Raw genomic sequence first — 18,304 nt, forward strand, 5'->3', positions numbered from 1 at the left:
AAAAAGTATCCGGCCCAACCCTAATCAAAATTAAATAAAAGTACCCAAAGTTTAAGAGCCACCGACAAGATATCTGTAGTTAGTGATTTAAATTGAAGTCCAATGTCCCCTCCCTCCCTGGTTCTATGTATACTAGATTGCGGACAAATTTTATATTGTTAGGGGGGAAAACACTGAACCCTAAAAGTGCCCAGGGAGCACAGAACCCCCCCACCTTAATTTTTAATTGAAAAAAAGGGGATTGTTTTTTTTATTCCAGACCTCTGCAAAAGAGGCTCTAACCCTGAGGAACCTAAATTTGCGGGTGCCTAACCATGCAGGACTACCCTGTACCTATTATAACTTCACCTTACCAAAGGAGGGGGAGGGGGATGTCGTGTTTGACTAGGTACTTTGGGAAAAATGACTAGTTACTCCTCTTAGATCTATTATTTAGAAGAATTTTTTTGAATTTTCAACTTATAAAGTTCGATAAGCGGAAATTTTATACTGTTTATGTCCATAGGCTCTGTATTCCAAGGGTATAGAAAAAGGCAGAAAATAGTCTAAAACCGTCCCAAGTGTTAAAATATCACAATACCATTCTAATAGAAAAAACTCAATCAGTACAGAAAAAAAATTATTTTCATTTATATACTCGGATATACATATTAAAAGTATGGATCAAACGCTTTGCAAAAGTCAAATTGACTTATTTAAATATAAATATCACAGCGTTAAAAACATTCATTCATAGTTTGTACTGAAGGCAAATGAACCCTTTATTTTGTATGTACTTTCTTTTATTAGGATATAAACAGAATGATTACAATAATAGTAGTTTTAACTTATAATATCCAAATAGTTATAATAGTTTTTAGTTAGAATTATAACTTCAGCTCTTATATTATTCTTACCATAAAAATTAATTTTTTCATTTACGTGAACAGGTATTTTCCAGGTGATTTTACAGGGCTATATTTTTATCAGCGGGGGTGGGGGGTAACATCTCCCTTTATCAACCTACTACGGGCCTGTTTTTGGTTCAATTTGATAATAAATTAGTTTATAATGATTAAGAAGAAAAAATGTTCATAAAGCAAAAATAAATAATGTAAGGTATGTTATGTAGAAAAGCTATGCTTTTACTAAAATAAATGGTATAAGATATCTTTCCCATCTGATTGTCTATAAATTTTCTGGAAATGCTTTTTTTCTATTATCTGGCAAATAGAAGAAACAGAAAACTACACAAAACAAATTTATTTAGATACAAAATAGACGGGGGAATGTGATTCCTTAAATAAAAAGGTATGATTAACATTTTTAAAAAAACATTGGTACACATATACATACATATATTTGATCTAGAAACATCTGTGTGGGTTTTTTTCTCATTTTTACTGACTGTTTCAACAACAAATTTATGTTTGCATATTGAAAAAATCTTGGTGCTTTGATTTTAAGTTTAGATAATAAAAGATTTACTCTTTAGTTTATTTAATTTTACTGTTAACTATATGCAAAGTGGTTTATAATTTAGTGCTTTTTTAATTTACATGCTTTTTAGATTATTTACTTTTTACCTGTTTTGAATAATGTTGAAAAATATTTGCAAAAAATATTCCTACTATCTTTCTAATAAAATACCTATCTTCTTATTTACTTCAGCTGTAACTACTAGCTTTAAATTTATACTTACTAATTTTATGAACTATTCATTTCAATATGGCAAAAATACACAATATTAGTTTTAAATTTACTTATTTCCTAAAAATTTTCTTTCCCCAAATGGCATTTAAATCTATAATTAAAAAGTGTTTTTTCCTAATCACTGATAAACCCATTTAAGATCTACTCTTGTATCTTGAACCTTTTATCAACCTAAGCTTTTTGTATTTAATTGAAGTTTTTGAAAATTAAATTTGGTTCACTTTCACTTACCTTACAGTTTTATAGTGATCAATCACATTCAACTGGATAGGGATAAAGATTCTGATAAACAAATGCTAGAGAAAAATCAGAAATTTCTACTTTTACAAAAACTGTACATGCAAAATTTAGTCTCACTTTTACTTTAGACAAAGAAAACATTGATACAATATAGATTTTTTGGGAGAATATATGACCAAAGTAATAAAAGTAAAATACAATTCTTTATCAGAATCAGTATTCCTACCCCGGACCGACTACTTAATATATTGTATGAGATTACCTCGGCATAAGCAAGCTGGTTATCGCTGTATGCCCTACTGGCAAACCTTCGTGTGAACCCCATCAGAAATCAAACTAAATATAACTTTATTCACATCAATCATAATTAAAGGGCAGCTGAATTGTTTTCATGAACAACTTAATGTTCACTTGAACTCTTAAAGTGTTGGGGAAATATTTCTAATATTTCACCTAAAATTAAGTTCAGCATCCCTTTAATCTTTCATCACACTAGAAAATCAACAACGACTTTATTACCTAAAAACAGCTGATTTCTCCTGAAAATATGGTTTACAATATAAAGATATGATTTTATTATTGCTCACCTCAGCATTAGCTAGCTGGTTATCACTGTCAACCCGACTAGCAAACCTTCGAGTGAACCCCATCAGATATCAAACTAAAATGAAAATTAAAGTGAAATTTTATAATAAATCAAATAATGTGATTAATATATTTTTTAGCTGTATTGGGAATGATTGTTAAGAAGTGATAGGTAAATGTAATATTCTTATCATAGGCGAGTTCTTTGGGGGTGGGGAGGTAGGGTGTCATCCAACCCTCACCAACCCGCCCGTGGTTGTAGCTTCGGGAGAAGAAATGGATCTAAAGGCTAGGATATAGGGCTCTAGCTTGAAAGTGTCTTTGAATTAGAAGGCCAGATCAATAGAGTAAGAGTAGTGAATTTTAATTCCTTATTCGACAACCCTTCTAAAAGAGTAAAAATGTGAACTGAAATCTAATCTTACCAAAGGGGGTGTATCGCACCCCATCAAAGACAACGAATGATGATAGATGAACTGTGTAAATATCTTCTTCTATCAAGCATCTCACACCATGAACCATCAGAACACTGTAAAATTGTAATTATTAGTGTTACTTATTTACTTATGGTCATTTTATTGTTCAAGAAGCTATGACAAGAATTATTGAAACTTTCAGTACTGGCATATGCGCCCCTAGTTGGTTGGAACCTATTGAAGCTATCCTAAAACGGAGAACTCTATCGGTTCATGTTTAGATATCTCAACGGACAACCAAAAAGTTGATGCTGTCTAAAATGGTGCAAAAAATGGGGACAAATTTCAAATTGTTTTGGCGTGTGACGTCGTACCCCCATCTCTTTTCTAGGGGGTTTCTTTCCTCCTTCCCTTTTCTTTCCCCTCACTTGTGACGTAAATAAACAGCCCCGTCAAATCAATTTGAAATTTGTCCCCATTTTTTGCACCATTTTAGACAGCATCCAAAAAGTTTACTTCTTAATACTGTAGATATTTTTTACTAGTACTTTCCTACATTTTAATGTTTTAAATTTGTTTCACCATTAATATTAATAGGCTGTTTTTGCTGCGCTTCTAATGAATATAGATATACTTGTTTAACATTGTGGACAAAAATCAAAAGTTTATTGTTTAAAAATGTATGAAAACAAACTGTTTAAAATACATATTGGCAAAACCTTGATTTTTTTTTCAAAGTCAGGTTCATAGTCATTTGGTGACGGACACCTAGTAGTCACAGAATGGATGAAAGTTTATGATTATGAACCACTAAACTGCGTCTTATAGTTGAATAAAATTAGCCTTTTTAATGTTTTATAATTTTTTAATTGTACAAATGGACCCTTTTTGTAAATCTCTAAAAACAACACATATGTAAATAATATATAATGTACATAATCGGACCCTTAATTTGCCTGTCATCCATAGTTCATGAGGTGACGTTAATATGTTGAAACAATACAACAGAAAATAAAAATCGGGCAAAATAATTTATCAGCAGATATTTAAGATAAACGCATGAAATGAAGAAAACAAGTTTTTCACAGGTGCTATTTAAGATAAACTCCTAAACTTTATTGGTAATCCATTAGCTTAAAATTTGTTTCTATTTCTATACTTTTATGGTAGGTCAGTTTATTATTCTAAAAATAAAATCAGAATTTTATCTTTAAAAGCCTGCCTTAAGCACTATTTATAGATTATTATTCAAGAATAAAACTAAATTTGACTTAATTTTATTCTTTTGTGGAAACCTAAATGGCGGAAATTAACAATTAAAATTTTGCATTCCAAGTGGGCAGAGAAATTAAACATAATAAATTATTTTAAACTTTATGTTAATTGCTTTTATGCGTTTGGGCATGTATTTTATTTTTATTTGGCTGTACTTAAATTAGCATTTTCTATTTTAAGAAAGTATGAATAACAAGTATAAAAACATAAATAATTGTAAACCTAAAATTTAAAATATATTTCTAAATCTATCTTTATATTGATATCCTCATATAACCAACGAGGAACGTTGGATTGTAGAAAATCATAGAAAATCTTTGCTTTTATAACTTTAAATAACAGCAGTAATTTTAAAGTTTGACACTAAAATGTGAAATTTTAGATTCTAATTTTAGATTTAGTGTATAGAATAAAGAGTATTTAAACAATAAGTTTCAACATTTCGATGTATTTCATAATTTCACACTTTTCTGATGGAGGAAAAAGGTATCTAAGAGACAGATAGCGGTAAATGAATAATTGTAGAGCATTTGCAAAGGTTTTTGAATCTTCTTACAAAATTTCAATAGTGTGCTTTTAATATCAGCTATTAAAACACGTATTTCCTATAATAAATATTTCTTTCATCGTATTATAAACCGCTTTCCACGGATATAGAATGTACAATTATAAGATTAAAACTAGTGTTTTAGCCCCGAGGTGCCGAAGGAACGGGCTAAAAAACTGGTTTTAATCTTATGATTGTACATTTCTATATTCGTAGAAAGCTGTATATGATACGATGCTAGACATAGTTTTTTCGTTTGGATGAGAACCGGTTCCTATCCACCGGATTCAAATGAATACGAGAAAAAATGTTATGTAATCCAGAGCAGACGGACGAAATTATGAAATAGCTTCGCTAATAAAAATACACAAAGCAGAAATACTTTATAGGTTAAACACTTTTCGGATCACGAAAAGAAAACGTAGTAGCGGGTTTCGTCGTATTTTCACAGTACCATTTGCTATTAGGTTATTTTAGGTAAGTGTTAATGATTGCCTCGCAGTGCAGTGTTAGGAAATTGGCTCCCACAGGGGCTAGAAATAGGAGAAAAGCTACTGTGAAAATACTGCAACTTTGTTTTATTTCCATGATCCCATTTTCCACTCTGAAAAGGTCTTTCTCAAAGTACAATAAGGATTTTCAAAAAAGCTTTTAAAGAGAACATACATTTAAATGAAAATCAAATAATTATTCCTTTTACTTCTTATCCTTGGTTTCGAAATAAATATTTAGAATAATTTTCATTGGTAGTGTCTTTTTAAATATTCGTTTAGCTTGGAATAGAATAAGCCATATTGCGACAAACAATTGGAAAGATTTATACGTCTGGGGGGTGGATTCTAATAAAATTTTATAATTTTGATTAAAACATAAACAAAAATGAACCGTGTCGTATGTACGTAGTAATGCACAACCAAAGTATGAATACAAAAAAAGATTATTTCTGGTTATACTGACCAAAATCTTCTGTTAAATAATTCCAAATTCTAAAAGCTTTTGATTTTAATAAACCTCAATTTCTCAAAACTAAACATATTTTGTAGTAATGACAATTAAATTTGATTTAATAATAGAATTGTTTAGAAATAAACATCAGACATTTTGACTCTAAATTTCTTTTGTGGTAAAATGAATTTGTTTGTGGTTTGTGTAAAGTTTCAGCTTTTTTTTACATTATGTTGGATTCAATAAGAATTGCAGTGCTTAATTTAAACCTATTCCAAAGTGTGTGGAGGGGGGGGGGGGGGGAGTGTCAGATATCTCTTAAATATGGGATGGGGAATCTTATAAGCCCCACTTACTCCAGGAGAGGGATTTTCAGGTGCCCTACCAAAATAGGGTTGAGGAAATGGAGTGCTATTCTTTTTGAGTCAATTAATTAATTTGACAGATAATTAAAATAACATGTTTTATTGTTTTTCTTTACCTAGTTCATCCCACATGAAAAATTAAAGATAGTTTAACTTGTTGTTGCTCTGCTACAAATGAACAAAGTTATTTAAAAAGAAATAAATATACCCAATGAAGTAGACAACTTTGATTTTCAATCACGGCATTCTAACATTTCTTATAAACATCTGAAATAAGAGAGAACATTTAAAAATAGATTCGCAAATTAACCACTATAAATTTTCAGGGATCTAAAGGGATAAGACAATGGTTGAAATGATTGAACACTTGACTTAATGGACCAACCAATAAAAAATCACCCAAGTCCCCAAAGTAAACGAATAAGAAACATTATTATAAACTTTGGGGACTATTGTAATAAACAGCCACTCTCTCTCTCTGATAAATTTTATAATTCTGTAATATTTTAAGATTTTGCACAAATGTAGATTTTAGTTTCAATGGACACATTTACAACTATTTGGTATTCTATGGATGTGTTTAATTATCTTAAAATCCTACTTTGCAATTACAAGTGCAATATATAGGGGCAGAAGAATGGATGGACAGATAAAATGAGCAACAGAGTAGATGCGACACTTGAAAAGAAAATCCCTCTACATGATTATGTTCTTATAAGTCAGCAAAAAATAACTTAGATAGTAATATGCTTAAAAGATATTAGGTAGCAGTAATATCAATTAAACAACAAAACTAGAAAAATATGAGAAAAAAAGACGTACATAAACAAAATAATTCACAATGCGTAATTGATTAAGATTTTATAACAACTATTAAAAATACATTTTGAATTACTATTTAAATAGTCTTATAAGGGTTTTTAAGCGATTTTTAATCTTAAATTTAGGTCTAACAAGCGAACTTATTCATATATGTTTAATCCAATACCTTTGACATTCATATTGTTTTTATATTTGTATGTACACCCTTCATGACAGTTATGCAACAAAAACTTGAAGCAACCCCCCCCCCCCCCCCACAACCTACCTCTAACTACTTCCCCTACCTACCCAGAACTAACCCCCCTACCTACCCAGAAGTAACCCCACAACCCACCTTGCAAATTCTTACTTCTGCAATTCCCCACACTCATTTCCAGCCTTCCCTTTGCATGTGTTAAACCCCAACACCTTCCCCCACCACTTTCTTTCTACTTTCTAAGTAAATCCTAAAAGTTTCAACTTTCCGTTTGCGCCAATTATAATTTGGTTGAAAGTTTCTAATGAAATCAGGTTTAGGCCCCCCTTTCAAAGTGCAGTGCAACTACAAATACTTTTTTTTTTAACTGTGTACAAAAATTTGGGAATAAACTCCTTAAATTGATTGAAAGATTATATTTAGAATTTGCTCAAAAATGATAATTCTCCTTTCTAAATTTTTGACTGTTTAACAATAGCAGTTTTTAAGTTGGCCCATTGAAAACTTTATAATCCAAAATAATTTCTTAGAAGTTAGAATTTTGTTACATTGTTATGTAAATAAAAGATTTATGTACATAATTCAGATGTAAATCCTATAAAGCCATTCATATTTATTGTTAGTGCTTATTTTGTTATTTTTTTATAACAAGCAGCTAAATGACATGCAAAATCAGAAATAAAAATGTTAACCTAATTTACAAACTTATTTGCATTTTTTTGGCAAAAATTACAACAGACAAACAAAGTTCATTGCTCTAATAAACAAAAATAACAACAAAAAATATAACTTTATTTGGCATAAATTTTTTTGTTGAGAAAATTGACAAATACAAAAAAAACTTTTTTTCTGAACCTTAAAGCCAAAATACAATTTAATTTTAATTGTAGAAAAACTTTGCTTTTCTAACTGTCATAAATCAGAAATTTTGTTTCAGCTGACAATCTCAAACATGAACAAGAACAGATTTAATATTTGTAACAATGTAACCATAATCTTACAGCAAGTTGATAATTAATAACCTAAAATAAGTGTACACAAAAAATGCTAATAAAAAAGGTGTAAGGGAATATTACAACCAAAGTGATAAGCAGATCAAAGAGCAAAATAGATATACTATTTCTTGGATGTTACACAAGATTTTCATGTTTTCTAATAAAGTGGAACTCGCATTGGGCTTAAAATTAAATAATCCCCATCTCCTTCCCTCCTACTGGATGAAAGAACAAACCAATAAATGAGTTTCATGTTAGCAACCTAAATTGACGACAGTTTTCACCTGTCATAATATCCATTTAGAGCAAAGAAAAAAAGGTTGTGGGTTCAGCAGTTTTATTTACATTCATCAATTTATATTTAAGTACAACCAACAAACATACCAACAAATATGACTTCTAGAGAAGCTTGACAATCAAAATGTAACTAGGACAATGCTGCCTACAAAGAATTACAATTAAAATATTTTCTTTTCTCTGAAAAGAAAAACCATTATTTTCTTCAAGTGCTAAAGAAGACACTCTTCAAAATGAATTAAATTTCAATCCAATAAAAGTATATTTAATCAGAAAAAAGTTTCTTCTGTTTTGCCATATATTAAAATAATATGAAGATATTAATAAATATAATACATTTAAATTAAAATTAAATATACATGATTTTCTAAATATAACAAATTTGATATTAGAGAGAATATCACTGGTGCTTTCAAAGAAGCACCTTGTTGAACACTGATAATCCCCCCCCCCATTTTCTTACTTTTAGATAATTTTAAAAAGGAGGAGGAGTTTTATGTTTGTTGGTTAATTACTTTAGGTCAGGTTAGGTAATATACGGATACAAGGACGTCCAAGCTTTTTTATTTGGTGGGGGGTTGGTAAAAGTTAAACATTAAAAATTTTATTTGGGGGGTGGGTAATCTTTATATCATGTATGAAAGACGTCCCAAGGGGGGAGGGGGTAAAAACTTTAAATTTTGGGAACGTCCCTGATTGGATGCCAGTACATGCACAGATGCCTTGACTTCAATTTTGCAATAAAGTAAATTAGTAGCTTCAATACAAAAAAATAAAAATCTTGTGTAGTTTCCATTTAAAATGAATGTATCTATGTGACTGGAATATTCACACAAAAAATGGACAATTCAACAAATATAGTTCCTGGGTAGGAAATTTTATTCTGTAAAATATTTTGTTTGTTTATCAATTGTTTAGGAGTACTGACAAAGCATGTTAATAAAATAAGCCTGTAATAGGCTAAGTCATTCTTTCAATTGTTAATTTGTATTCATAGTATTATATAAAGGTATCAAATAAAAACTTTTTGTAAAAGTGAAAAATGTAAAGCTTCCCTAATTTCATATAATACCTTATCTTGTATTTTTTTTCTCTAAGGAATAAAAGTCTTATTTTTAAATACATATGAATATTAAACATGCAAAGATATTTCACAGATTTAAAAAAATGTACATTGATGTGTAAAAAGGCCATTTATGAAATTTGTTTTTCTGTTACTTTCAACACATAGTTCTCACTTAGTCATAAAATTTTATAAATAAGTTGAAATATATCATTTTAAAACATAACAAAATAAAAAAAAAATATTGAAAGCCATCAAAATATACATTACAAAATTTTTTATTTGTTATGATTGGTCATGGAGTAGCAGAAACACAGATTTAATACTTTTTAAATTGGTAAAATTGTATGTCGAGTCAAAATTTGTAAGTGTCGTTGCTTTAAAAGTATCATAATATTAGTATTATATAAAGTAACGAGGTTTGCTTTGTATTAAGCTAAAGATCTCTTAAAATTCTAGTCCAAATTGGTTGTACTTTTTAGAAAAGCTTTGTAAATGATATTTTCCTAAAATTTGTATGCCTTCTCCTAAAGGCTCGTGCCGAGGCAACTATTATAAATATAAACCCTAGACAAAAATGGTATCTATATTTGTATATAGACAAGAAGGTCCACCTGGGGGATTAGACTTTCATTTAAAACCAGGAATATATCCGCAGTTTTTTATTCTATTCACACAGCGCTGCATAGCAATCTACCTGGGATGAAATTCATTGATCTTCAAGGATAAGATAATGAACGTTAAAGTAATGTAACCACAAATGGGGGTAAATATAATAATTCTTTAAAAAGTTTGTAAACTGCTAGTTGAACCAACTAATCGAGATTTCAACTACGTTTTCTTGAGAAATTAACGGTAATGTATTTTTTTGCTAGCCATGCACCTATCAGAACGACTGCATTTTAAGGATATAAATATCATCAGGAATATTTTGGATGTCTTTTTATATGAAAATTTTTTTCATATTTTTTATTTTAATCTCTTAAAACTTAAAATGCAGTTTGTATTGAATTAACCTATATTTTTTAGCGACTAGTGTAAACTGTTTCCAATATTAATGGAATTATTTTTGTCCTATATATCTTGTAGCGACTAGTGTAAACTGTTTTCAATATTTATGGAATTATATTTATCCTATATATCTTGTAGCGACTAGTGTAAACTGTTTTTAGTATTAATGAAATTATAATTGTCCTATGAATCTTGTAGCAGCTATTGTAACTGTTTTCAGTATTAATGGAATTATATTTGTCCTATGTATCTTGTAGCGACTAGTGTAAACTGTTTCCAATATTAGAGAAATTATATTTGTCTTATATATATTTAGCGACAAGTGTAAACTGTTTTTAATATAAATTGAAATAAATTTGTCCTATATATCTTGTAGCGACTAGTGTAAACTGTTTTCAATATTAATGGAATGTGCTTTAGGAAAAGGTGTAGCAAGGTTGTTAATACATTACCAATTATAACAATATATAGCATATAATCAAAAATAGAATCACTTAAATGAAGGAATCCCTAATGATTATCAAACATAATTACCACTTCTACAGATCAAATTTATTGGTTGAAATATTTAGATACTATTAGTTTGAAAAAATCAATCAATATTTAGGAAAAGTACTCAAAGGTTTTGAGACAACAGTTTTGAGACTATATTTATAAAACTTTGGTCACCATTATAATTCGAGCTATTCGCTAATTTCTATTTGTAGGATCATAAAAACAAATACCTAGTCTTTTGATTGCTTAAACATTCATAGAAAAAGTTCTCAAACCCATAGATACAGGAATATGACAATCAATTTATTTTGTATTGGTGTTTAATTCTTACGAAATGAAATTCTGCCTTTAGTACCTAATAATTATTAATTTATATGATAAAGAAGGAGATAAGGGGTTATTTTTGTGCTAATATTCCCACTTTTTTAATATTCTAAATAGAATTTTCACAAGACAGGAAGGCAGACTGCCGGACATTTAGAATTAAAGAGTAGCTTTGTTATTAAAAACATTTATTTTCATCGTTACCTTAATCTTCACATTTCAAAACATAATAGTTATAGAGGTTATAGAGGTAAAGAAGCACATTCTTTATTCCTTAAATTGTAGAAAATACAAATATGATTTTCATCATAATTGATTGATGGATTGGAAAGTAATTTTCTGTTATTCCTACGCAGAAAATAATAATAATAGAGTTAAAATGTTCACTTTAGCTTCTATGTCAAGCCAAAAAAATGACCTAAGTAATAAGTTAGGCTAAGACATTCACTTTTTCTTTAATTTGGTGGGGACGGAGGGGGGGGGGGAGGAGACTATGGAGGCAAGTAATTCTGGTACCCAAAGTTAAATCAACACGTTATCTCTTTTAATGACTTAAAAACTTTGGTTACTTTCATTAATTTTTATTTTGTTTCTTTAAACTAGCAGTTTATAAACTTTTTAACCAATAATATATATCCACAGAAGGGTTATGTTTGTTAGGGTTATAGTTGCATAAATTTAATGTCCTTGTCTTATTCCTTAAGATCCCTATTTAAAACTTGATTCCTAAGACTTCTTTTTTAAATCTAGAAATAGAGCCTAGTATTAGTCTATGACTAAGGATTCTAATATTGAAATACTGCATACGAAAACTATACACAAGCAATAGGTGTGGTATTCGGCAACCGTGAGCCATATCTATGGCAACCCTGACCTGGGTTCGGAGAAGGGCCGGGGGCCCTCCCCCGAGTCCTGGGGAAGGGGTCTGCCGACCCCCTCCCTATGCCTAAAATTAATGATAGATTCTGACAGCCTTATTATGGTTAAGCTGTATTGTTAATTCCCCCCACCCTTTCCAGGGATGGGGGATCATTATTGCCCAAACTGATTATTGTATATGTATTATATTGATTCTGTTTATGATTACTTATTCCAATCTGTGTATTTATTGTTTGTTGTATATAACTTTAGTAAACCTTAGACCCTGAATAAAGGAACAACTGAATAGACTCTGTTTATTATTTAGTGATTGCTAGAGAAGCATAGCTTCTCTATAATATATGTGTCCACGTCTGTTCGCACTGCCGTAGTCATTTGAACTCTGGTGTCTGCCATTTAACCTAGGCGGATACCACAACTTTTGGTGACAGCTGTGTGAGATTACGGCAAACCACAAGTGTAGAGCAGACGTGCAGCTGAGGCTAAGGTACTCCCAGCAGTGAAACTGGCAAAACTGACACAAGCAACCTGAATTACCCACCCTGGATAGCAAGGTCTAACTCTGTATCCGGCAGTTGTGGAAGCAAAACCTAGCGAAAGACCACTAAGTGTGGCGGAACCCGAGCTGCGGAGAGTAGCGAAATCGGACGAGAGACTGCGGAGAGCAGCGAAACTTGACGGAGAACCGCGAGAAGCGCCGACATCTAATGAAGGATTGAGCGCTCAAGGGCTGAAACAGGCCTGCGGACGGGCTGAAACAGGCCAAATAAGTGCAAACGGCTGAAAATAGGCCTACATTTACTGCAAGAGATAGCAGGATCCGAACCAGCGGCGCTGCAGGAAGGGACATTCCCTGCCGCCACCAGCCGGATTCAGATACACGGCGCTGCTGGACGGGACATTCCCTGCCGCCGACTGGCTGAAACAAGCCAAATAGCTGCGAGCTGTGGGCGAAAATACGAGTGTAGTGTACCAAGCAGAAGAAAAACTACGTTAACTCCAAGTATCCTGAGAGGCTACAGCGCAGCCACCCATCTAGAAAAACAGATATTATATCAGATTTTAGGGATTACCACCCTAGTGTGAAAGCTGAACAATGGATTTATGGGCAAGGCTTGGTAAACAAATTTGTTGTGTATTGTGATAAAGCCAAAAATAGAACCTAGATGTAATATAACAATGCATTGATAAACAATCTGACCCCAAGCCTTCAGCACGACAAATACACCCCTTATCCCCACGGAAGGGGAGGGGCCCACCATAAATTGGAGCAAATACAATTGAGGTGACATAACAATAAGCTCAGGATTAAGGAAAAGGCACAATTACCTCACCACCCAGTTACTTCAAACCTGCAGCACCCCCCTCCCCATAGGGGGGAACGGACGGTTTTACCCCGTCCCCTCACGCGCTCCCCCTTCTACCCACACTTGAATAAGTCCGTCCACAGTGCGGAGATAGCGACAGGGAGAACAGAGCGCCATTTACGGGTCGCACAGCAGAGCTTGGGACGCAACAAAAGTTCAACGGACGAATAAGATAAAGCGGACCAATGAGAGAGCAGATTGAGGGATAGGTGCACGTTTTACCTGTGTGCGCAAATCTGACGGCGCGTAGGCGCGTTGCAAGGAAAGGAGATTTCACGCACGCACACACACACACACACACACACAGGAGCGGAGCTACTCCATAGCATACAACAGAGATATTTTTAGAAAAAAAAGACTTGCAAGCTCCTCCCTCCTATCTATAGTGTGATAAGGAAAACCAAATCAGTTCCTGACAGCAGTTCAGACCCTCAACAACTATCTACACCTACCAGCCTACTTTACAACTTAGAAGCTAGTGACAAGTACTCTAGTGTACACCTATTTTAGATCTTTGTAGTTAAACTACCAACCTAGTGATAAACAGTGTTGGCTGCTAGGCTAGAAAGCCCTAAGTGTAAACCACCTATAGTATTGACTTAAAACTTAGTGTCCCGCCGCTGAACCTTTGACCCGATGGAGCAGCCACAAGCGCAAGGAGGCGACCAGCTCCAAGGATGGCTCCAGGACGATCCTCAGCCGGCTCCAGCCGAGTACCGCAAGCTGATGCTGAGTAACCTGCCGGAGTACCGCGGAGTTCGTGCAGCCGACCAACATTGTAGAGCCAGAAGTCCTGAGGCCTCAACCCTTCAGCCTCAACATGATGGGGCCTGCCAGACCGAGTCTACCCAGCAAGAGTGAAGGGGCGCTACCCAGCGCCACCGAGGCAGTGTACGGGGAGGCCCTGGCGGCCGCTGAGCGAGAGAGGCAAGAGGCGCTAGCCAGCGCATCGGAGTCGATGTATGGGGCGCCATCCGGCGCCGCCACGTGGGAAGGACGAGAGGTGCGCCCCCGCACCCCCAAGCTGATGTCTGGGGCGGCAACCGCCGCCGCCACCTGCGATGACTGGGGGGTGCTACCCAGCGCCCCCACACTGGTGCCTGGGGCGACAACCGTCGCCGCCACCAAGATACCTGGATCCTGGAACGAGCCAGAAGCCCCAGAGGGAGGGGTGACATCCGTCACCCCCAGTCAGCCCGCGCCACCAGCCAGCAAGGAGGGCCCAACTATCCATCCTCCAGCGCCACCAGCCAGCAGGGAGAGCCCAGCCATACACCATCCAGCGCCCCCTGCCAGCAGAGAGAGTCCAGCTGTCCACCATTCTCAACTGAGCCAGGATAAGCTAAATTTGACAAATGTATTGTATCCAAAGTATTGTAACCCTCCAGCCTTGCCTGTGCCTCCCGCACCAGAGGCTGGGGAGATTGAGATTTGGGATTATAAGGACTTGCCTGTGCCACATGCACCTGAGTTCCTAGGGCAGGGGAGGGATGTAATACAGGGCGAGCCTGTGCCACACGCACTCCAGCCCCATGCCACTGGGCATGCCATGGACAAGGGAAGGGACCCCTTGGGGCTAGGGGAGCCGACACCCAGGCAGGCGCCAGTCGCCTGTCAGTCTGTCATTGGGGAGGGTATCGGGGCGCCCTGGGCGTCCAAAGATAACGCTCAATGGAAATTTATATCTAGCCAGGAGCAGCCCAGCAGTGTCCAGCCCCAAGAAGCAGTTGTGACCCAAGCCGAGGATCCCCAGATGCGTGCGCGAGGTCGATGGCTGTCTGGTAGATTCTCACACTGGTGGATGGTCCTGTGGGGCCTACTGCTCGCAGCTGTGTGGCCTACAACTAGCTATGTCTTGGTAGGGTGGGACTGTGCCAACCCCACCCATGTCACCGCCTACAACAAGGAGCAGATGTGTAGCAAGGAGCCGCTACACCAGGAAGTGCCCTTGGGCCATGAGATACATGTCCTGCAGCAAGTCAAGATTAGGGAGACCACGGGATATAGCTGTCAACTCGCAGTGTCCCAGTGGACATTTAGGTGTGGAGTCTGGGGCCATCTCAAGGTGACCTCGGTCCCCACCCTCATGCCGCCAACCAAGATTGATCCAGAAATGTGCCGAGACCTGGCCAGGAACCGAGTCTACACTCTGCCAGGCAAGACCCAGCCATTGACGTTTCAGCTGAACCACCCCCTGTTCTTCACCCTCAATATGGTGGGCGCCTTGGTCAACAGCCCCGAGGGGGTGGGTTGTGAAGGGGAGGATGTCCATTTCGAAGGCCAGCTGTACCGCAATGAATTAGTGCTCCAGGAGCGATGGCTGCTGGTCAAGGAGGAGACCTACGTAGTCGAGAATGGACGGGTGGAGTCCCAGTCTGACCACCTGACCCTAGAGTGTCCCCATTCCGAGCTGTCCTGCATCACTGGAGAGGCCACCTACGTGTGGGACCACCTGGGGAGAGATTGCCCCTTGAGGCTGATCCGCAGCCTCCAGCCCAGCCTGGTGATGGATGCGTTTCTGGTTGACCATCAAGCCCAATTCTTCATCAACATGACTACCCCCACCTCAATAGTGAACTGCGACTTTGAGGCCCATGCCACCAACCACCCAGCATTGTTCGTGGCAGCCGACCCGGCCGCGGCAGCGCTGCCCAGAGTATCGGCCAGGGATGTGGATGTCCCCCTGCAGGCCCAGATACATGCAGGTTACATCGGATTTACCCTGGAAACTCGAATGAGAAGCGCCGCAGCAGAAGAAGTAGCGGCCAATTGCTGGAAGCTCCAGCAGCTAGACCCGGCCAATCCGGTGCGCGTCCAGGGGAGCACGTTCTCTGTGTTGAGGGGAGATGTATTGCTCCAGCTTACCTGCCAACGTAATAAGTATGTGGTCAGGGAGAGCAATGAATGTTGGGACAAGGTGCCGGTGGAGCCCACAGGATTTGTAGATGCCGTGACAAAGGTGTATAGCGGCCACGCCACCAAAATTCCCTGCTCCTCCACCTACCCCCTAACTGTACACGCTGAGGAAGGATGGATAGAGCTAACCCCCGCACCTAAGAAGAGGCCGCCCCCGCTGGATACACCCAAGCAGCTGCTGACCGAGCCCTTGGATGACTTCAGCTCGGGAGGATTGTATTCGCAGGCCAAGCTGAACGACTGGCAGCAGCTGCTAGCGTTCCCAGCGTATAAGGCCGCCATGCTGACCGGCCTGTCGTATGGCTCATGCGTCCAGCAAGGTAGCTGTTCAGCCACCGGAGACCATGGGATCGTGTCCTACGATATTGACCGACTGGCAGAGGAAGGAGAAGCAACCCTGGATGTCTGGGCTGGGTTCAGACAGGCTATTCACGAGTGGGGAGATGGCGCAGCCATACTGTGTCTGCTGTTGTTGATCCTCAAGCTGCTGGGAGACTTAACCATCATTTCCCTGGCAGCCGCACAAGGAGGTGTACGGGCTGCCATGAACGCGATGTCACAAGTATTCCTGTACCACCCAACCTTGTATCGCAAGGCCTTGGCCAGAGCCAGGCTCACCCATGCCAAGTCCCGGGACTTTTCAGTAGACTGGGATGCCATTCCTATCGGCCGGGAAGCAGCCAAGGAAATGGTATCCATGCAATCAGCCGATAGTGGAAACGACCGCCCAGGCAGGCCTGGGCCACACTCTGGAAAGCCCCGCGGCCCCTCGGGAGGCCAGGCTGTCGCCCAGACGGTCAACCTGGTAGCCAGTGCCCCAGCCGCTGCCAACAACAACCAGAATGCCCCGTTACTGACCGGTCCCGCAGCGGCTGTGCCCCACGCCAACCTGACACCTGCTGGCGCCGAGCTACGTGTCCAACAAAAGCCAGCCTCTACCTTCTATCCCACGTTGGGGGCCCATCAGCCCTGAAAATCACCACTAGGATTCCATTGAATCATTATCGCTTGTATATAAATTAGCCCCTAAGGAGCGGGCCGAAGGCCTCAACCACTGTCGGAAGTCTGGCAGGGAAACCCCCTCCCAGCCTTCCGAGGGGAGAGTTGTGGTATTCGGCAACCGTGAGCCATATTTTTGGCAACCCTGACCTGGGTTCGGAGAAGGGCCGGGGGCCCTCCCCCGAGTCCTGGGGAAGGGGTCTGCTGACCCCCTCCCTATGCCTAAAATTAATGATAGATTCTGACAGCCTTATTATGGTTAAGCTGTATTGTTAATTCCCCCCACCCTTTCCAGGGATGGGGGATCATTATTGCCCAAACTGATTATTGTATATGTATTATATTGATTCTGTTTATGATTACTTATTCCAATCTGTGTATTTATTGTTTGTTGTATATAACTTTAGTAAACCTTAGACCCTGAATAAAGAAACAACTGAATAGACTCTGTTTATTATTTAGTGATTGCTAGAGAAGCATAGCTTCTCTATAATATATGTGTCCACGTCTGTTCCCACTGCCGTAGTCATTTGAACTCTGGTGTCTGCCATTTAACCTAGGCGGATACCACATAGGCATTAATATTTATATATTTCAGTTTTTCCATTTAGTGTTAACATTGGATTTTTAACCAAATATTTTAAATTTTAATCATTAATACAAGTTTTACCAAAAAATATAAGTTAAAAGCCAAAAACCAAATATTTTTTAATTAAGTCCACTCTCATGTAAACCATTGGTATTTAAATTAATTATTGCAAATTGTCTTGCATTTAAACTTATCTTATAGATAAAACCTATGTATGAAAAAATATAAAACTTATATTATCCTTTAAAATTATCCTTTATTAAATGTTTTAAATTGAACAGACAAT

At 37.2% G+C, this 18,304-nt stretch overlaps 1 protein-coding gene across 1 annotated transcript in view; it reads right to left on the minus strand.

Moving 5' to 3' along the window:
* The window catches only part of LOC145312568 (uncharacterized), a 49,098-nt gene extending 42,764 nt beyond the window's left edge, over positions 1-6,334 (minus strand). Inside the window, exons 1-4 of the mRNA XM_080151824.1 lie at positions 6,274-6,334; positions 2,943-3,046; positions 2,520-2,593; positions 2,195-2,268 (exon numbers count right to left, since the gene is read on the minus strand). Coding sequence (XP_080007950.1) covers positions 2,195-2,257 — 63 coding nt within the window. The 5' untranslated portion in view covers positions 2,258-2,268; positions 2,520-2,593; positions 2,943-3,046; positions 6,274-6,334. The remainder of the gene's footprint in view (positions 1-2,194; positions 2,269-2,519; positions 2,594-2,942; positions 3,047-6,273) is intronic.
* Positions 6,335-18,304: the final 11,970 nt, after the last annotated feature.

The sequence above is a fragment of the Acartia tonsa genome, chromosome 2 (genome assembly GCF_053477335.1).
Source record: "Acartia tonsa isolate MP-2025a chromosome 2, ASM5347733v1, whole genome shotgun sequence".
Classification (NCBI taxonomy): domain Eukaryota; kingdom Metazoa; phylum Arthropoda; class Copepoda; order Calanoida; family Acartiidae; genus Acartia; species Acartia tonsa.